We start from the raw sequence: 16,352 nt of genomic DNA, 5'->3' as shown, positions 1-16,352 counted from the left end.
GCCTTGATGGACTACAACTCCCAGGGTGCCACGGGGAAAATCGCGACCTGCAAATTCTGGCCCGAGCGAGCTGGTCCAGGGTCTGAGGACTAGAAGCAGCTGTGGCAATGTTGCGGTGTGGCTCCCGGCGCCTTGGCTGTCTGCGTGCCGCTCTCCGGTCCCAGGCTCACCACCGGAGCGTCACCTTCTGCATTGATCGTAAGGCTCGTCTGGGCGAAGGGAGAGCGGGACTTTGGTGGGCATCTGTGCGGATCCCGGTTTCTGACAGCTTGCTGCTTCTGGGCTTCGTCCTAACACATACACCCGACTCCCTCGGTCCAGTCCTCGGGTCCCTTGACGGACTCATTTCTTCCTTATGCCCTGTCCCGTCCCGGACCCGCTTCCCTCTCCCCTACCAGTCCTGTCTCCCGAACCTGCTTCCTCCCATATCCCAGGATCTGCTCCCAGGACCAGCTCCGTGTGGTCTTTGCGACCGGCTCTTAGTCCAGTCCAGTGCCCCCTCCCAGCCCCGGCCCATGCTTTATAAAGGTGAAGGAAATTGTGACTTTGGTTGGTTGAAGTAATAGCAATAGATTCCCAAGGTAGCAAGAAAGTAAGACTATGAGTGCTGGTCGAGATATATGAAAAGCTCTGCTCACATACGTGGGTTTCCTAATTTATAATTGTGAGCAGAAAACACTTATCCTGTAGAACTGCTGCAGGAAAAACAAAGATTACCACATTGAGAAACACTATCAGAGATTACAAACTGATTGTTTAGGAACCTGGCAGAAAACTTGAATGTAACAAGGCGTGTTGGCCACCCACGCAGACTGTGGGACACCCAGCCAGTTTGTGAGTTCTGTCAATCACTTAAAATAACAACAACAACAACAACAAAAAAAAAAACCCACTTTTTCCTTCTGAAGCAATTTTAGAAGTGATTTTTATTTACTTAAAATAAGTATTCATTGTTTATGGCAGTATGACCTTGATTGAGAACATGTCTATAAACTCACACGAAGGCATAGAAGACTGTTTTCTGTAGAAGACCAGAGACCCTTTTAAAGGCACTGCCCAACTCAGGCACTTAAGAGCTGAGTAAACCATGTTGCCCCATTTCATGCCAAAGCTAGTAAGAGTTTGTCCCACCAGCAAATGAACAAAATGTGAGTTTCCCCAGGAAGTGGTGGTTTCACTTGAGCAACTTAGATACTCTTTCACTCTTTTTAAAGAAGGTATTGGCGTTGGGGACCTAGCTCAGTCACTTTGCTTTTTAGAGTCAGGGTGTCATTATACAGCCCAGGCTGTTCTTGAATTTGCCATGTAGTTCAGACTGGCCTTGAATTCATGATCCTCTGTGACCCCTGCTGGGGTTATAAGCATGACTATTTAGCTTGCCATCTCCATTTTTTTTTTCCTCTAAGCAGTATTTTCCTACTGTGGATCTTTTCCGTTTCTAAAATCAACTGTATTTGTTATGTAAGAAGAATATGTGATTATACATTGTGTTTTCTTATATATAACTTATATGCAGCTACTCTTTACTTAGAATGAAATTCTAAATTTCTAAGTCTTGGGTTACCTGAACTTGCTTGTCGTAAGAAGTATCCCTTCATTCTGTCATAATATAATAATGATTTATTAATACTCATACCTGTACTTCCTGTATTTCGGAAGCTTAGACAGAGGATTACCTCAAGTTTGAGGCCAACATGAACTATGTAGTCAATTGCAGGTCAGCTTGGGCTAACAGAGTTGGAGTCTTATCTCAGAAAACTAGAACCAAACAAAACATGTAACAACAGACTCTGTATTGAGCTCTTACTAGAAGTAAGATTCTACAGCACTTCTTTATATCTTAAGGTCTTTGAATTATTACCATTTAAGTGTGTGTGTGTGTGTGTGTGTGTGTGTGTGTGTGTGTGTACCACACATGCTAGGCAAGGGCATTACCTCTCAGCTGCATTCTTCCCCCAATTCTTTTGCCGATGAGCATTAAACTATGAGCTATAACAGCGCTTGTACAAGAAAGCAAGAAAAATGGCCTGACGCTCCCTCTCCCCAGCACCTCCAGTAAGAAAACTGATTTTTTTTTTTTTTTGTCCCACACCATATTCCTAAGGGTGATATCCTCAGGTTTCTGCTCTGGATCTCTTAGGGAAGCATTCTCTAGAATCCTCACACCTTTTCCTTTCTAAGTTTCCTTCCTCACCCCCCTTTTGATACAGGGTCTTACTGTGTAGCCCTGAATATTCTAGAACTCTCTGTGCAGGTCCCACTGGCCTCAGACTCACAGAGAGGCGCCTGCCTTTGCCTCCTGGGTGCTGGGATTAAAGGTGTGAATTACCATGCTAGGCTTTCCTTTTGACTCCCAGAGGAACAGACTTCGCTGCCAACACTTGTGTGCTCTTGGAAGGACCGTGCATAGCTAGCAGGCACCAAAGTAATTTATTGTCAAGAGTGGCTTGTCCTTTTCCTTGACGTCTACATCCATACCACCTCAGATGTCCCCATCTCTTCCTCGTAGTTACTCTTCAGTATTCGTTAGTATCATAATGACCAAAGTTTTCGAGTTGAAGGGCCATACCTTAGAACATAACTACAGAGCATCCACATGCGCCTCCCCCCCCCCCCCCCCCCCCCCCCCCCCGCCATACACGCACGCACGCATTCGTCACTACCCTCACCTTTACTGGGCCTCTAAGTACAGGCATGCACTCACCCCTTCCTATAGTTGCACACCTGAGTCAGTTGTTCTTACAGTAAGAGAGACATGGATGTGAGCAGTGTAGACCTATCTGACCCTCTCTACAAGTTGCTGGGTCTGCTCCGCTGCTCTGGCTCCTGGAATTCGTTCTGTCTTCTTTTCCAGTCTTGAACGGTCACTGCTTCTCACTAGAGTTTGGCCTGAGTTCTTTGCTTTCAGTGCCTGCAAATCTTGAGCTCTTACTAGAAGTAAGAAATCTGCTTGAAATCTGCTTCATCTTAGAAAGTACGGAAAGGACTCTGGCTAGCTAGTTGGTAGACAATCCTGCTTTCCAATTCAGCCCTACCTTCCTTACGGAATGTGGTCTCTGAGGAGGAATGTAAAAATCAACTCTGTGTTTTAGCACTAGGGGACCAGGTCACTTACGTTAGTGCCTCTCGCTATTTCTTTTGATGAGATGCTCTTCTAGTGCAGCCTTTGGAAGTTTTAGGAGTTTTTAGAAAATGTTCCCGTTCATCCATCCTCCTTGTCTGTCACCATCACTCTGCCGGTTCGTTCTCCCAAGCTTCATTTGTCTCAGTCTGAGAAATGAAGCAGTTACCAGGTCATAGCACTAGTGGCTAAGACAGAAACGTCCTAAGAGTTCAACTTCTCTACTGCAGATTTAACTGTTTTGATGTAAGACAGCTTTATTTATTTGTTAACCAGTCTTATCCATGGGTTGTATAGCCATATTATTCCATTGCTTCCGTAGTTGGAAAGTGTGCCAAAGTACACAGATTATGATTTCTCAATTTGTTTTCAAGTGCACGTGTTGGTGGAAACGGTGGCTGCTGCCAGATAGGCAGAGATTGGGTGGGGCTGTTTCAAGGAATGTACGCAGAAAAGCTGGGACAGTCCTTCAGAAAACATGTCATTTGGGTGCTTCAGTGTTTTTTTTTTATTTTTGCTTCACGTTGCTGAGCTTGAACAGGGACCTCAACGAGGCAACCCTTTGCGTTGCCTTGTATCTCCAGCCCTTCATTTAAAAAAAAAAAATGGATTTATGAGTAAGAGGAGATAAACAACTTTGAAAAGGCAGCTGACCCACTTGGAATTAAAGGAAGAACGGTGGGCCCGCAAGATGACTTAGTGGAGGTAATGGCACCTGTCACTAGGCCTGATGACCTGAGTGTAATCCGCAGAACGCACTCCCAAAAGTTGTCCTCTGACCCCAATATGCACCCACATATGTATACACATTCACACTCAATAAATAAATAAAACCATGTTTTAAAAAGAATAGTCATGCTGTTTGATGAGTTAGTGTTTGTATGCACCCTGCTCCTCCCACTCAGATTCTTTGTGCATCCTGGTTCTTCCCCATTGCTTTCCTGAGACCTGTACCTATTTTGGGCTATCGCTGTATCTTAGTAACTGAGGAAGAGAAGTCCGGGAATTGTTTTATCTTAGGGTAATGTGGGTAAGTGCGTATGTTAGAACTGTCCCTTCTCCACCCGGGAAACCAGTAGTGATGCTCACATCGGGTAGCAGAAGCAGGGTGATTGATCAGGAGCTCCAGGCCAGCCTGATCTAGAGCCTGAGACCCTATCTCAAAAACAAAAACAATGAAACACGCAATAGATGGCACCATTCTCTTGCTTTTACAGGGTCTGTCTAGGAAATGCTGTAGTAGGTCTGTCCTCAGCTTTGAGGCATTCCTTGTCAGTGAAACTGCTCTCTCACTTCCATCCTAGAATTGGATATGTCTGGTTCTGTTCACAGCTTCCTTGGGACTAAATGAAGAACAGAAAGAATTTCAGAAAGTGGCCTTTGACTTTGCTGCTCGGGAAATGGCTCCCAATATGGCGGAGTGGGATCAGAAGGTAGGAGTCTTCTTGTGGCTAGATGTTCCAACAAAGGCCTCCTGCAATGACTCATCTCTCCCTCCTTATAGTCCTAACTACTCAGTGTCTGCTCTCCACTCCCCAACTCTTACTGCAGGTGTGAAGACTGATGATAGATGTGCTGGAGTTTGATGTCAGCCTGACACAAGCTGGCGTTATCAGGGAGGAGGGAGCCTCGGTTAGGGAAATGCCTCCAGAAGATGGGGCTGTAGCCAAGCCTGTAGGGCATTTTCTTTATTAGTGATTGATGTGGGAGGGCCCAGCCCATTTGAATGAGGCCACCTCTGGGCTGATAGTCCTAGGTTCTATAAGAAAGCAGGCTGAGTAAGGCCTGGGAAGCAAGCCAGGAAGCAGCGCCCTCCATGGCCTCTGTGTCACTTCCTGCCACCTGCCCTACTTGAGTTCCCGCCCTCACTGCTTTTGATGTTGTATGGAACTGTGAGTGAAATAAACCCTCTCTTCCCCAAGTTGCTTGTCATCATTGTGTTTCATCACTGACTGGAACAGTAGAAGACTTTTCATAGAAGCCATTCCAGACATCATGTAGATGTCCCTTGTCTTTCTTAATTGAACAATGATTGTAGATGTAACCAACCGTCTTATTAAATAAGAAACACAGAACCAATGTAAAAGAGAAAGCCAAGAGGTCAGAGCTCAGAGCTAAAATCTCACCCTTCCTCCTGCGGTGGTCCTAGCTTCCTGAAAGAGAGCTATTTCCTGTGTGTATGTCTTTTCATAGTCTTTTGTTCTGCCTTCTCATTGGTTGTAAACCCAAATACGTGAATGCCTTGTCACTGTCTGTATGTACAGCCCCCCAGGTCTTAAAGGCATATGTCTCCAATGCTGGCTGTATCCCTGAACACACAGAGATCTACCTAGCTCTTCTACCAAGTGTTGGGATTAAAGGCGTGTGCCACCACCGCCACACTCTTGCTTAAAGGCGAATGTCTCCAATGCTGGTTGTATCCCTAAACACACAGAGATCTATCTAGCTCTTCTACCAAGTGCTGGGATTAAAGGCATGTGCCACCACCGCCACACTCTTGCTATGGCTCTAATAGCTCTGACCCCCGGGCAACTTTATTTATTAACATACAATCAAAATCACATTTCAGTACAATTAGAATACCACCACAAAGATTTAGACACACATGAAATCAAAGCAGTCCTATAGAAAAGTTTTGGTGAACATAATGTTAACGGATGCCACTATAAAACAGCAAGGGTATTTGAAGTTAAGAGAATCCCTATAATCTCCCGGATGCAGACACTCGCATCCCTCCATTGCCTGCCTCAGAGCCAGCTCCCGACTGCCTTGCTCTCTCTCCCACAGGAGCTCTTCCCTGTGGACGTGATGCGGAAGGCAGCGCAGCTGGGCTTTGGGGGGATCTACGTACGAACAGACGTGGGTGGGTCTGGACTGTCTCGCCTCGATACTTCTGTCATCTTCGAAGCCTTGGCCACGGGCTGCACCAGCACCACGGCCTATATAAGCATCCACAAGTGAGTATTCACACTCAAAAGCATGGTGAAGGGCTACGCTCACATGAGAAGACGATGAATCGTGTTGGGCTGCTTGTACTTGAAAAACTAAGCTAGTACTGGTACACAGTGGGTCTGCAGCTGGCTGCTGGGTTTGATTCTGTTGTCTTCTATATTAGTGCTTAGGGAATCGGTTCTGCTGACTTTCTCCCCAGTCCCAGTTTTGGTACCAGCAGACTTCTCCAGTTTTCCTCAATCTACAGCTGAAACCTCCAGTAATTGGAGACAGTAATAGGAAGTACATTTATCTCTGATTTTTAGGACTCGTTAATCTGAGAAACACCTGGGCCTCAGGTATACGTATTCAAGCAATGTTTTTAAACGAGTCCCTTCCTTTGGAGGAGAAGCTTCTCATTTGTCTCTCTTCCTTTTCCCACTCTCTCCTGCTTTCATTCATTCTTTGTTTCTTTTCCCACCCCCATCCCCGCCCCCTCAATTCTCTTTTCTGTCTTCATCTCTGCCAATGCCGTTTCTTGTCAGCATGTGTGCCTGGATGATTGATCGCTTTGGAAATGAGGAACAGAGGCACAAATTTTGTCCACCGCTCTGTACCATGGAGAAGTTTGCTTCCTACTGCCTCACGGAACCAGGTGCGTTTGTCCCCCCTGCAAGTGACACCCAGCAAGGAGAGAGGTGGAGCCTGTGTGGCCACTGAGCAGCCTTGAGCACCGGCTCCTGACCCGTTTACCAAGCACTTGGTTGTGGAGTATAGGTCCCAGGGGCCTTTAAGTCAGAGTTCCTCCTGGCTGCACAGCACCGTTAGCTGGTTTGTTAGAGAGGCAGTGGACGGCTGGGTGTAAGCAGTTTCTACCAAGTGTGCGGAATTCCTTGGCCATGCGGATTTTAAAGTAGTGCGTGATGAGCTCTCTGAGGAAGATTTCGAGGACGTGGAGCTGTGCTGAGCTGCTGTAGCTTCGCTGACGCCCTTCCCTGTCTGTCCCCTTTTGGTCCCAACTTCAGGAAGTGGAAGTGATGCTGCCTCTCTTCTGACCTCAGCCAAACGACAAGGAGATCACTACGTCCTCAATGGTTCCAAGGTAAGAGCGTGCACTCCCCTGGCAGCCAGGGGCCGTTCCCTCATGCCTCCTGATAGCCCCCGGTTCCTTTGAGTCTGTGGACTCGCATTCCCATGTACAGGTTTACATGTTGGGAAGAGAATCTCACTGCGTGTCTTCTACGATCCGGTTAGAACAATTGCACGGATTTTCGTCTCGTTTCTAGTTTTACAGACTAAGTCCCGGGTCCTGTAGGCACTGGCAGAGGATCAGGGACTTAGTCACCCTTTTCCCGTTCACCCGTTCTCTGCCTTGTGCCTTTGCTCTGTCCTCAGAAGTCTTCCAGTGGCTTTCCCAGAGGTCAGGCTCAGAACGCCTGCATTCGCTGGTCCTCATCCTCCCCCTCTCCACCCACAGGCCTTCATCAGTGGGGGTGGTGAGTCAGACATCTATGTGGTCATGTGCCGAACTGGAGGATCGGGCCCCAAAGGCATCTCCTGCGTAGTTGTTGAGAAGGGAACCCCTGGCCTCAGCTTTGGCAAGAAGGAGAAGAAGGTGAGTGGCTACTCAATTGTAAGCAACTCAAGTTATGAGTTGTCTGTGCTGTCTGCTAGACCAACTCCTCCTGCCCATTTTCACGGAATAGGTTCACGAGTGGGTATGTCGCGGAGACGTCATTGCTAAAGAAACAGACTCCTGGGGAAAGGCCAACTTTGCCGGCCGATTTCCTAAGCGGCCACTGTTTAAATTCTCTTGTTTCTGTGTCAACTTTTGTTCTGTCTTTTTTCTCTGTTTCTGTGCCGTGTGCATGTGTTGGAGGGGCGTTGATGTTGGGTGCCTTCCTTGATTGTTCTCCGCCTCGTGTTCCCACCAGGGTCTCCTTTAATTTAATTCCTTTACGTGTGTTGTTACTGTTTTTGAGGCAGGGTCTCACTATGTAGCCCTGGCTGCTCTCATGTAGACAAGGCCGGTCTCAGACTCACAGAGATCTGCCTCCCTCCTCCCTTTGCCTGACCAGACAGCGTCTCCTCATGAACCTGGAGCTTGCCCTGTCAGTGAGACTGGCTGACCAGTGAGTTCCAGGGCTCCTCCTGTCAGCCCCTTCCCAGCTGCACCTGGCTTCCCGTGTGGGTACTGGGGATTGAACTCGGGTCCTTGTGCAGACACGGCAAGCGCCCTGCGAGTTGGGCCATCTCCCAAGCTCTTGTCCTGTGTTTCTAACTCAGCTTTCACCACACTTCGCTACCCCAGAAAGAGATACTTACCGAAGATCTGATGCTTGTCAGAAGTCTCAGGACACTTTTCTTCTCTAGACAAAAATAAAACACTCATCGACAGGGAGAGGCTGTAGATGTTTCAGCCATCTCAGGACTTGTTTCTGTAAGTGCTTTGAAAACTAAGATACTCCTAGGGTTGAGAAACCCCACACGCAAGCCCTGAACAGGAAACTTGTGATAATGTAATTGCTGATAAGTGAGGAGGTTTTTTCAGGACAGATAATCAAAACAAGGAGTACAGTTGCTGTCCTTAGTTCAGGGTTTCGGGAGATAAGTCAGTTATGAAATGACCCCTGAATACTTCCTACATCTACATAGGGTTTCTTCTTTTTCTTCATGATGCTTTTTGGCTCTTAACAACTGCCAAGGGGTCATATATAGGTTTTAGTGCCTCCTCTCTTTTGTAGCATAACAGGTTATTAGATGCCTACAGTGTTCAAAACTATGTGCTGGCTCCTGGGAGGATGCAGAATCCTTTGTAAGGAGTCTTTTTCTGTCCCTCCAGCCAGCTCCCAAATAACAACATGGAGACTTATTGTTAATTATGAAAGTCTGGCTGATAGCTTAGGCTTGTTCTACTAGCTCTTATAACTTAAATTAACCCGTTTCTATCCATCTATGTTCTATCATGTTACTTCTCTTCCACCTTGAACATCCTGTTTCCTCTCTGTGTCTCCTGTCATCCCTGCATGCTGAGATTCCTTCTCCTCTTCCTTTCTCTCCCCGGAAGTCTCACCTGTACCTCCTGCCTAGCTATTGGACGTTCAGCTTTTTATTACATCAATAACAGCAACACATCTTCACACGGTAATATCCCACAGCAATCCTTAGTCATTCCTAGCCCTGTTTGGACTTACCTGTATAGAATCTCTACAGCTGGGCATGGTGGTGCACATATATGATTCCATCATTCGGAAGTCTGGGGCAGTAAGATTGCAAGTACTAGGCCAGCCCAGGCTACATGTGACACACACACACCTCAAAATTATAAAAACAAAAATATTTGCCTATTTTCAGAAGCAAAAAAGAATTTTGGTGCGTGTAGGTGGGGTTGCAGTGAGCAAGATAGGGGCTGGATTCTTTCAGTTAGCATTCTTAACAATATTAATGAGAGTTTTTAACCTCCCACTTTATAGGAGGGTAATTATTTACTTTATCTTGGATTTAGTTTTTAAGAGGCTTTCTATGGGAGAATGAGTTTTGTCATGGAGTTCTGGAAGCGAGGACAATATGCAGAAGAGTAAAAAGACTGAACAGGAATGGTTGTTCACACAGTTGTCTAGGCATGCAGGTCTTCCAGAAGGTAGAGGTAGACCAGGTTTCAGGGGGTCTTCCCCAATTAAACCTGATCTCTATTAACCTTGAATGAATCCACAGCCTTTCATTTCCTGTGGAAACAAAAGCACAACCTCTTCCCCAAAGCAATACATTTTTAAACTTCTATTTTAAAGTTAAGGCATTTTATCTAGGCTGGTTTATTTCAGCAGTCTCTTCCACAATCCCATGTCTCCCAGCAGCTATCTTTTGCTTGTCAGCAATCAAAAAATTCAAAGACAACATAATATTCTATAGGATCCAGACTCTCTGTGTATTTCCCATCTCTATGTGGCTTATTCTTTTTTTATTATTTATCAACTACTTACTTTTTTTCTATGACTGTCTGTAAAACATACCAGGCCTTTTCTTTTGGGCCACCAACCATCTCCCAAAGCATGACATGGAGACTTATTAGTTTTGAATGCTTGGCCTTGCTTAGGCTCACTTCTGGCTAGCTCTTTTAACTTAAACTAACCTGTTTCTCTTTATCTATCTTTAGCCTCGGGCTTTTTACTTTTCTTTCCTTCTGTATATCTTACTTTCACTGCTTCTTGTGTCTAGTGGCTGCCTGCAAGCAGGCACCACCATGCCTGGCTAGAAGTTTGTACGTTAGGAATGATGTAAAAGCCATGTCTTCCAGGTGGGAGGGAGCTCAGGCGGTGTGTCTAGGTCCTGGTTTTCATGAGCTACCTTGCTGAACCTGAAGTTCCTTTGAGTTCCTGAGTACCTCGATGAGGAGCTGACAGGGATGAGGAGTGAGGCCTTTCTGTTTAGGCATGAAACGTTGGAGACTTCACTAAGAGGATCTACGAACTTCCTAGGTCAACACTTACATAAGGAAACAAAGGTCACAAAGTAGTCAAGCTTATCCAAAGATGGAAATTATGCCCAGGTAGATCTGGGACAGAGGCTGCCTTTCAAGCGTTCTGAAGTTTTTCTGGGCTTACATCTGACATATCCAGTGATGTTCCAGAAAGACATTTTTCTTGGAGAAACAGAACAAAAACTCGTATTTGTGGCATTTGCCAATTCAATGGCTGACTTCAAACACCGTTGCAAGGTCATTGAATGGCCAGGTTAGGAAATGCGGTATAATTGGCTCTAGTGAGGCGACATCCCACTGAGTGTCATTGCAGCTAAATGCCACATCAGGGCTCTCTGGTGCATGTCCTTTACCTTGTCTAATTATAGTGCCTTTTAGGGAAAATGTGGTGATTGTTCAGAAGGCCTTTAAAAGTTAACTTTTCGTGCTCGCTTTGGCAGCACATAGACGAAAAGCACTCACAGAGGCACTGAAAATGAGGACGGATCTGGACCTGATCCTACAAGAAGTGACAGGTATTTGTAGCTAGAGTATACAAAGTAGATTTGTGTAATGTGTTACACTGTGTTAGCCAAGCATGGTGACTCATACCTGTAACCCCGGCACTAGGAGCCTGAGGCAGCAAGAGCATGCCACAGGTCAGCCCAGACTACAGAGTAAGAAAGCCCATGTTAACAGATAAACAAAACACTGTTTACCTGAAATAAGCATCTCTCTAAGTATTGATAAACTTTTACATCTGAACTTTTTTCGTCTTCTGTTTTGTGTTCTGATGGGTTTAAGTGCCAGGGTGCTGGAACCCAGACTTTACAAGCTTCTGTCCACAGGGAAGGGGAATCCTTGGGCAGCCACCCAGACCCTGATTTTTGCCAGGTGGGGTGGAACTCCCAGCCAACCCGCGCAGTGATCTTTGAAGACTGTGCTGTCCCTGTGGCCAACAGGATTGGAAGCGAGGGGCAAGGCTTTCTCATCGCCATGAAAGGACTGAACGGCGGGAGGATCAATGTTGGTGAGGCCCAAAAGGAATTGGGGAAGGAAGGCAAAAGCTGAGGCTAGCCACTGCCATTCAGGCTCAGCTGAAGTCCTGACTCCTCCTCTCTAGCATCCTGCTCTCTTGGGGCTGCTCATGCTTCAGTTATCCTTACCCAAGAGCACCTAAAGGTCCGGAAGCAGTTTGGAGCACCTCTAGCCAGAAGCCAAGTAAGACACCCGGGGTCTGCATTTGTATTCTGTTGAGATCTTCCCTGGGGCCCCTGTTCTTGGTGGAATTGGGTGGGGCTGATATCCCATGAAGACCTTTCCCCCATCTTAATCAGAATGTATGTTTTACAAGTACCTGTGCCTTTTTTCAGGAGGCAGTAATACCAAGCAAAGCAGACTTTAGAAGTGGCAAAAGACTTTGATATACTTAGACAAGGCACCTAACTTGAGATGTGTGTGTGTGTGTGTGTGTGTGTGTGTGTGTGTGTGTGTGTGTGTACACGCATGCGCACACACAGATGTGCATGCAATTACATGCATGTCACAGTGCGTATGTGGAGGTGCATGCAATTACATGCATGTCATAGTGTGTATGTGGAGGTTTGGATAAGTTTCAGGTGTTGGTTCTTTCCTGCCACGCATGGGGTCATCTTGGGGTAGGATTCGGATGGTCAGATCTGTGTATAAGTAAGGACCTCTACTTGCTGAGCCAGCTTGCCAGCTCAAGATGTCTTACCAGTGGTTCCCGATCAGATCCCAGATGGCCTGTCTAAAAACCATGTGTCCTTTTTGGTTTCATCCTCTCCTGTGGCTGTAGTACCTGCAGTTCCAGTTAGCGGACATGGCCACCAGGCTGGTTGCCTCCCGGCTGATGATCCGTACTGCCGCAGTGGCTTTGCAGGAGGAGCGGGAAGATGCAGTGGCCCTGTGCTCCATGGCCAAGCTCTTTGCTACAGAGGAATGCTTCACTGTAAGTGATAAGTCTTCTGGCCTTCCTGATGTAGACAGGAAGAGCTGCTGTGCTTAGGGATTTTGAGAGAGATGAGTCATCTATAGAACCCTAGCCTCCTGAGACAGTGAAGGAATCACCTTGGGGCTTAGGGTTACAAACGACTTTTTGAAAGGCCTGCAAGAGAGCTCTCCCTACTGCCTTTGTAGCCTTTTCCATGGTGTTAAATGCATCAGGAAGACTCTGTCTCTCAGATGTGTTCTGGAAGAAGCACATCTTTGCAATGTTCAAAATAGCCCAAATGTAGCACTAATTGCCATGTTTACTTCAGCACGGAGCTGTCTCCACGCTGAGACTACATTGCCACTAGGTGGCGCATGAACTTCCTATGATCAGTCAATGGGTGACTGTAGGCAGCTTTGCCTCCAGGATCACATGAAGAAGCAGTGTGGATGTTTGTGCATTGTTTGACTGGTTAAGTAGGAAGACTGCCTTTGTGTCTTGTCTGACTATTTAGAATCTGGAGCTTCTCTTGGGCTCTGTTTGTTCTCGACTGCCAGACTGAGGTTTGGAGTGTGGAGGGGAGCCAAGGACTCCACAGGCTTCCTGGGATCAAAGACATCTATCTACTCCCTGTCTCCCAGCAGATCTGCAACCAGGCTTTGCAGATGCATGGGGGCTATGGCTACCTGAAGGATTATGCTGTTCAGCAGTATATGCGGGACTCCAGGGTCCACCAGATCCTAGAAGGTAAAACTTTGCAGAAGTCGTTCTCTTGCTATGCTCTTCCCAGCCGGTCTCAGTACTTCTGAGCTGGGGTCCTGCCAGGCCCTGTGTCTTTTCCTCCATTCTTCCTTTCCTCGGCCCTTCCCTGAAGCTGGTCTCCCGCTGCATTAGGAAGCACTCTAAGCTGGGCGCCAGGAGACTCCGCTTCACCCTCATGAGTGAGGCATCACGCCACTTCTTTTTGTAGATTTCAGAGAAGGCTCAAACCAAGCTAGTACACGAGCAGTCTTGTTGGAAAGCACACTGGTGGTATTTTGTGCCGTTGTAAAGGACTTGAACCTCAGGGATCCTAAACTTCCAAAAGTAGTTTGGCAGCCACATTGTCTAAATGTCGTCCTTGTCAGTATTTCTGGTATTGCTAGTGTTTAGTAAAATCGTCAGCGTGTGGCTTTGTTCTTTACAGACATCTATTGGGCAACTGCGTGAGCTTTTAGTCAGGTGCAGAGTGCGTCTTCCATTCAGCAATCAGTGCGTCAGTCTAGAAGGAGCCCAGCTCTGTCCCGGCTTGTGTAGGCAGCCAGGGCTGTCACAGGACTGGGGAAGCGTGGGATGGAGACTTGTCTTGTGACTCTTGGTGAAACAGTGTAGGGTATTTTATGGTTGTGCTTCCCTGCCTTCAAAGGGATTCATGTCACACCTGAGTGAGCACCATAATCTTCCTCGGGAGGATTTTAAGTAGGCTCCTGGGTCCCACCCTCAGAGTTTCTGCTCCAGTGGACCGAGTGAAGGCTGTGGTCACCGGTGTGGGAACAGTTTGAGCCCTGCTTTCCCTATGTCTGAATTCGAATCCTAAAGGACCACCTTCTATCCAAACAAGCTCTAACCTGTATTTGGCTCAGGCCCTTATACTGAAATTAAACTTGCAGAGTTTTTTGAGTGGGAAATGTCACCCTTTTGCAAGGAAGTTTGGATTTGGCTTTCTTTGAGACAATGTGATTATTGTTCCCGCAAGGGCTTTACTTTGTATTTTGTATGTACTGAAGGCCACTATTAAAAATAAAATGAGCTATTAATTTCCCTCCTTCAAGGCAAATGTTTTATTTTATGCTTCAGTTTTCTGATTACAAAAGAAATATGTATTATTGAAAATCTATAAAATACACAAAAAGTAAAAGAAAAAAAACACTCCTGTTTCTATATCTAAGATATATATATATATATATATATATATATATATATATATATATATATATGTTGTTGTTAAATTCTTTGGACTTTTTCCTATCCCTTTACAAGTATGATTAAAATTTTAAAATTAGAGTTATACCATTTTTCTTCTACTTGTTAATACAGTCATTTTTGTCATCAGGAGAGGTGTTAAAAAATGTAAATGTTAGCCGGGCGGTGGTGGCGCACGCCTTTAATCCCAGCACTCGGGAGGCAGAGGCAGGCGGATCTCTGTGAGTTCGAGGCCAGCCTGGGCTACCAAGTGAGTCCCAGGAAAGGCGCAAAGCTACACAGAGAAACCCTGTCTCGAAAAAACCAAAAAAAAAAAAAAAAAAATGTAAATGTCTCACGGAGCCCGCAAGATGGCTCGTGGGTAAAAGGCCTGAATTTGATCCCCAGGACCCACATGGTGGAAGGAGCAAAGCAGTCTTGCAAGTTGTCCCCTGGCCTTCACATGCACACCATGGCATGGGCACGCACACGCACACGCACACGCACACGCACACGCGCGCGCACACACACTCATTCACACAATAAATATGTGTAATTTAAAAAATTTAAGGCATGAATATTACTGGGTGTGGTGTTGTACACCTGTAATGCTAGCACTAGTGGGGACAGGAAGGTGAGGAGTTCAAGGACATCCAAGGTCGTCCTCAACTGTATGTGTAGTTCAAGTACAGCTTGGGTTACATTAGAGCCAGTCTCAAACCAAACAACAACAAATGTAAATACTGTTTCTTACACTGTCGTTTTTTGATAATTACAAAAGAAGCAACAGTTTAAATCCATGACTACCCTTTACCTACTGACTCCTTCCTTGTTCCCCTTTGCAGGTAGCAATGAGGTGATGAGGATGCTGATCTCTCGAAGCCTGCTTCAGGACTAGGTCCTAAACTGCAGAGTCTGGCCTGGAGTTCATGTGCAGCTGCAATCAGTGTGGAGTACTCAGATAGCTTGTTCAGTTGCAAGTGGATCCTGGAGTAGATTGAAGGGTGTGCTCTTCTGATAGAGAACCTTTGTGGTCAGCAGTGTGCTGGCTCTGAGATAGGAACAGGATTCTCAGTAGAGCTGGAAGGGCCCTGAGGAGCATGCCAGAAGACTTGCTCTCTTGCTGTCCTCATTCTGGAAAGACAAGCAGTCAACACTGTGGCTTGGATTCACACGATGTGCGTTTCGTTGATTCTTGTCCTAGGGTCTGGGTCCCTCAATGAAGCTTTTCCTGATTGCATAGGCAGAGGTTGGGGGAGGCAAGTGGACAGCCTCTCTCTTTCTGCTGTCTGTTCTGCACTGGCAGGGTCTCAGGACAGCACTCCTGAACTCAGATCATGATGAAGTAAATATGTGGGAATCTACTGCTAAGCTATGAATCAGACATCTTTACTCTCCCCACCACATAATAAATGTCAAGGGCTAAGATTATTTGGAACATTTGAATTTTTATATGGGCTTTTATTTCCTCTTTTGGGGCTGCTTCTCTTTTTAAGTACTTTTATTAGTACCTTGGTAAATAAAATCTACCTCTTTCAACTATAAGCCTTATAACTATACTTGATTTGATTCAGTATATATTTGATTCAATATTTAATTGGATTTTTGAATAATTAAATATTTGATTCAATATTCAATTGGATATTAGAATAATTAGGAATCTCTTCTAAGGCAGTTTGTCTTTTTAAAAGTACATCTTTTAATTAATTTTGCAAACAAAGCATTATTTGTCATGTATGGAAGTCTAAGTATTACTCAATGATTAGGACTTTGGGAAAACCCTGCTACAGATGATTATCTAATCCATCTTTTGATGTTAGGAAAGAACAATGTACATGATGTTTTGTTAACCACGGTCACTGATTATAGAAAAGGATGTATGTCTATAACTGTAGTAGACATTTTTTCTGAATGCTTATGCTGTCTGAAATTGTCCTGTGCACAAGGAG

At 45.7% G+C, this 16,352-nt stretch overlaps 1 protein-coding gene across 2 annotated transcripts; it reads left to right on the top strand.

Moving 5' to 3' along the window:
• The first annotated feature begins 33 nt into the window (after positions 1-33).
• Positions 34-15,948, top strand: Acad8 (acyl-CoA dehydrogenase family member 8). Of its 2 annotated transcripts, none has more exons than XM_006976577.4 (11): positions 34-198; positions 4,454-4,554; positions 5,909-6,078; positions 6,598-6,707; positions 7,078-7,154; positions 7,530-7,667; positions 11,403-11,538; positions 11,632-11,729; positions 12,328-12,480; positions 13,104-13,209; positions 15,249-15,948. In XM_006976577.4, the coding sequence occupies exons 1-11, from the start codon at positions 108-110 to the stop codon at positions 15,299-15,301; spliced, it is 1,233 nt and encodes a 410-aa protein (XP_006976639.1). In that variant the 5' UTR covers positions 34-107; the 3' UTR covers positions 15,302-15,948. The 2 variants fall into 2 exon arrangements, with proteins under 2 accessions (XP_006976639.1, XP_006976640.1); XM_006976578.4 differs by having other exon boundaries at positions 35-198; positions 13,107-13,209.
• Positions 15,949-16,352: the final 404 nt, after the last annotated feature.

This window comes from Peromyscus maniculatus, chromosome 7 (genome assembly GCF_049852395.1).
Source record: "Peromyscus maniculatus bairdii isolate BWxNUB_F1_BW_parent chromosome 7, HU_Pman_BW_mat_3.1, whole genome shotgun sequence".
Taxonomy (NCBI): Eukaryota; Metazoa; Chordata; class Mammalia; order Rodentia; family Cricetidae; genus Peromyscus; species Peromyscus maniculatus.
Note: the sequence above shows the minus strand (reverse complement) of the source record. Positions and strands in the feature narration are given on the sequence as shown.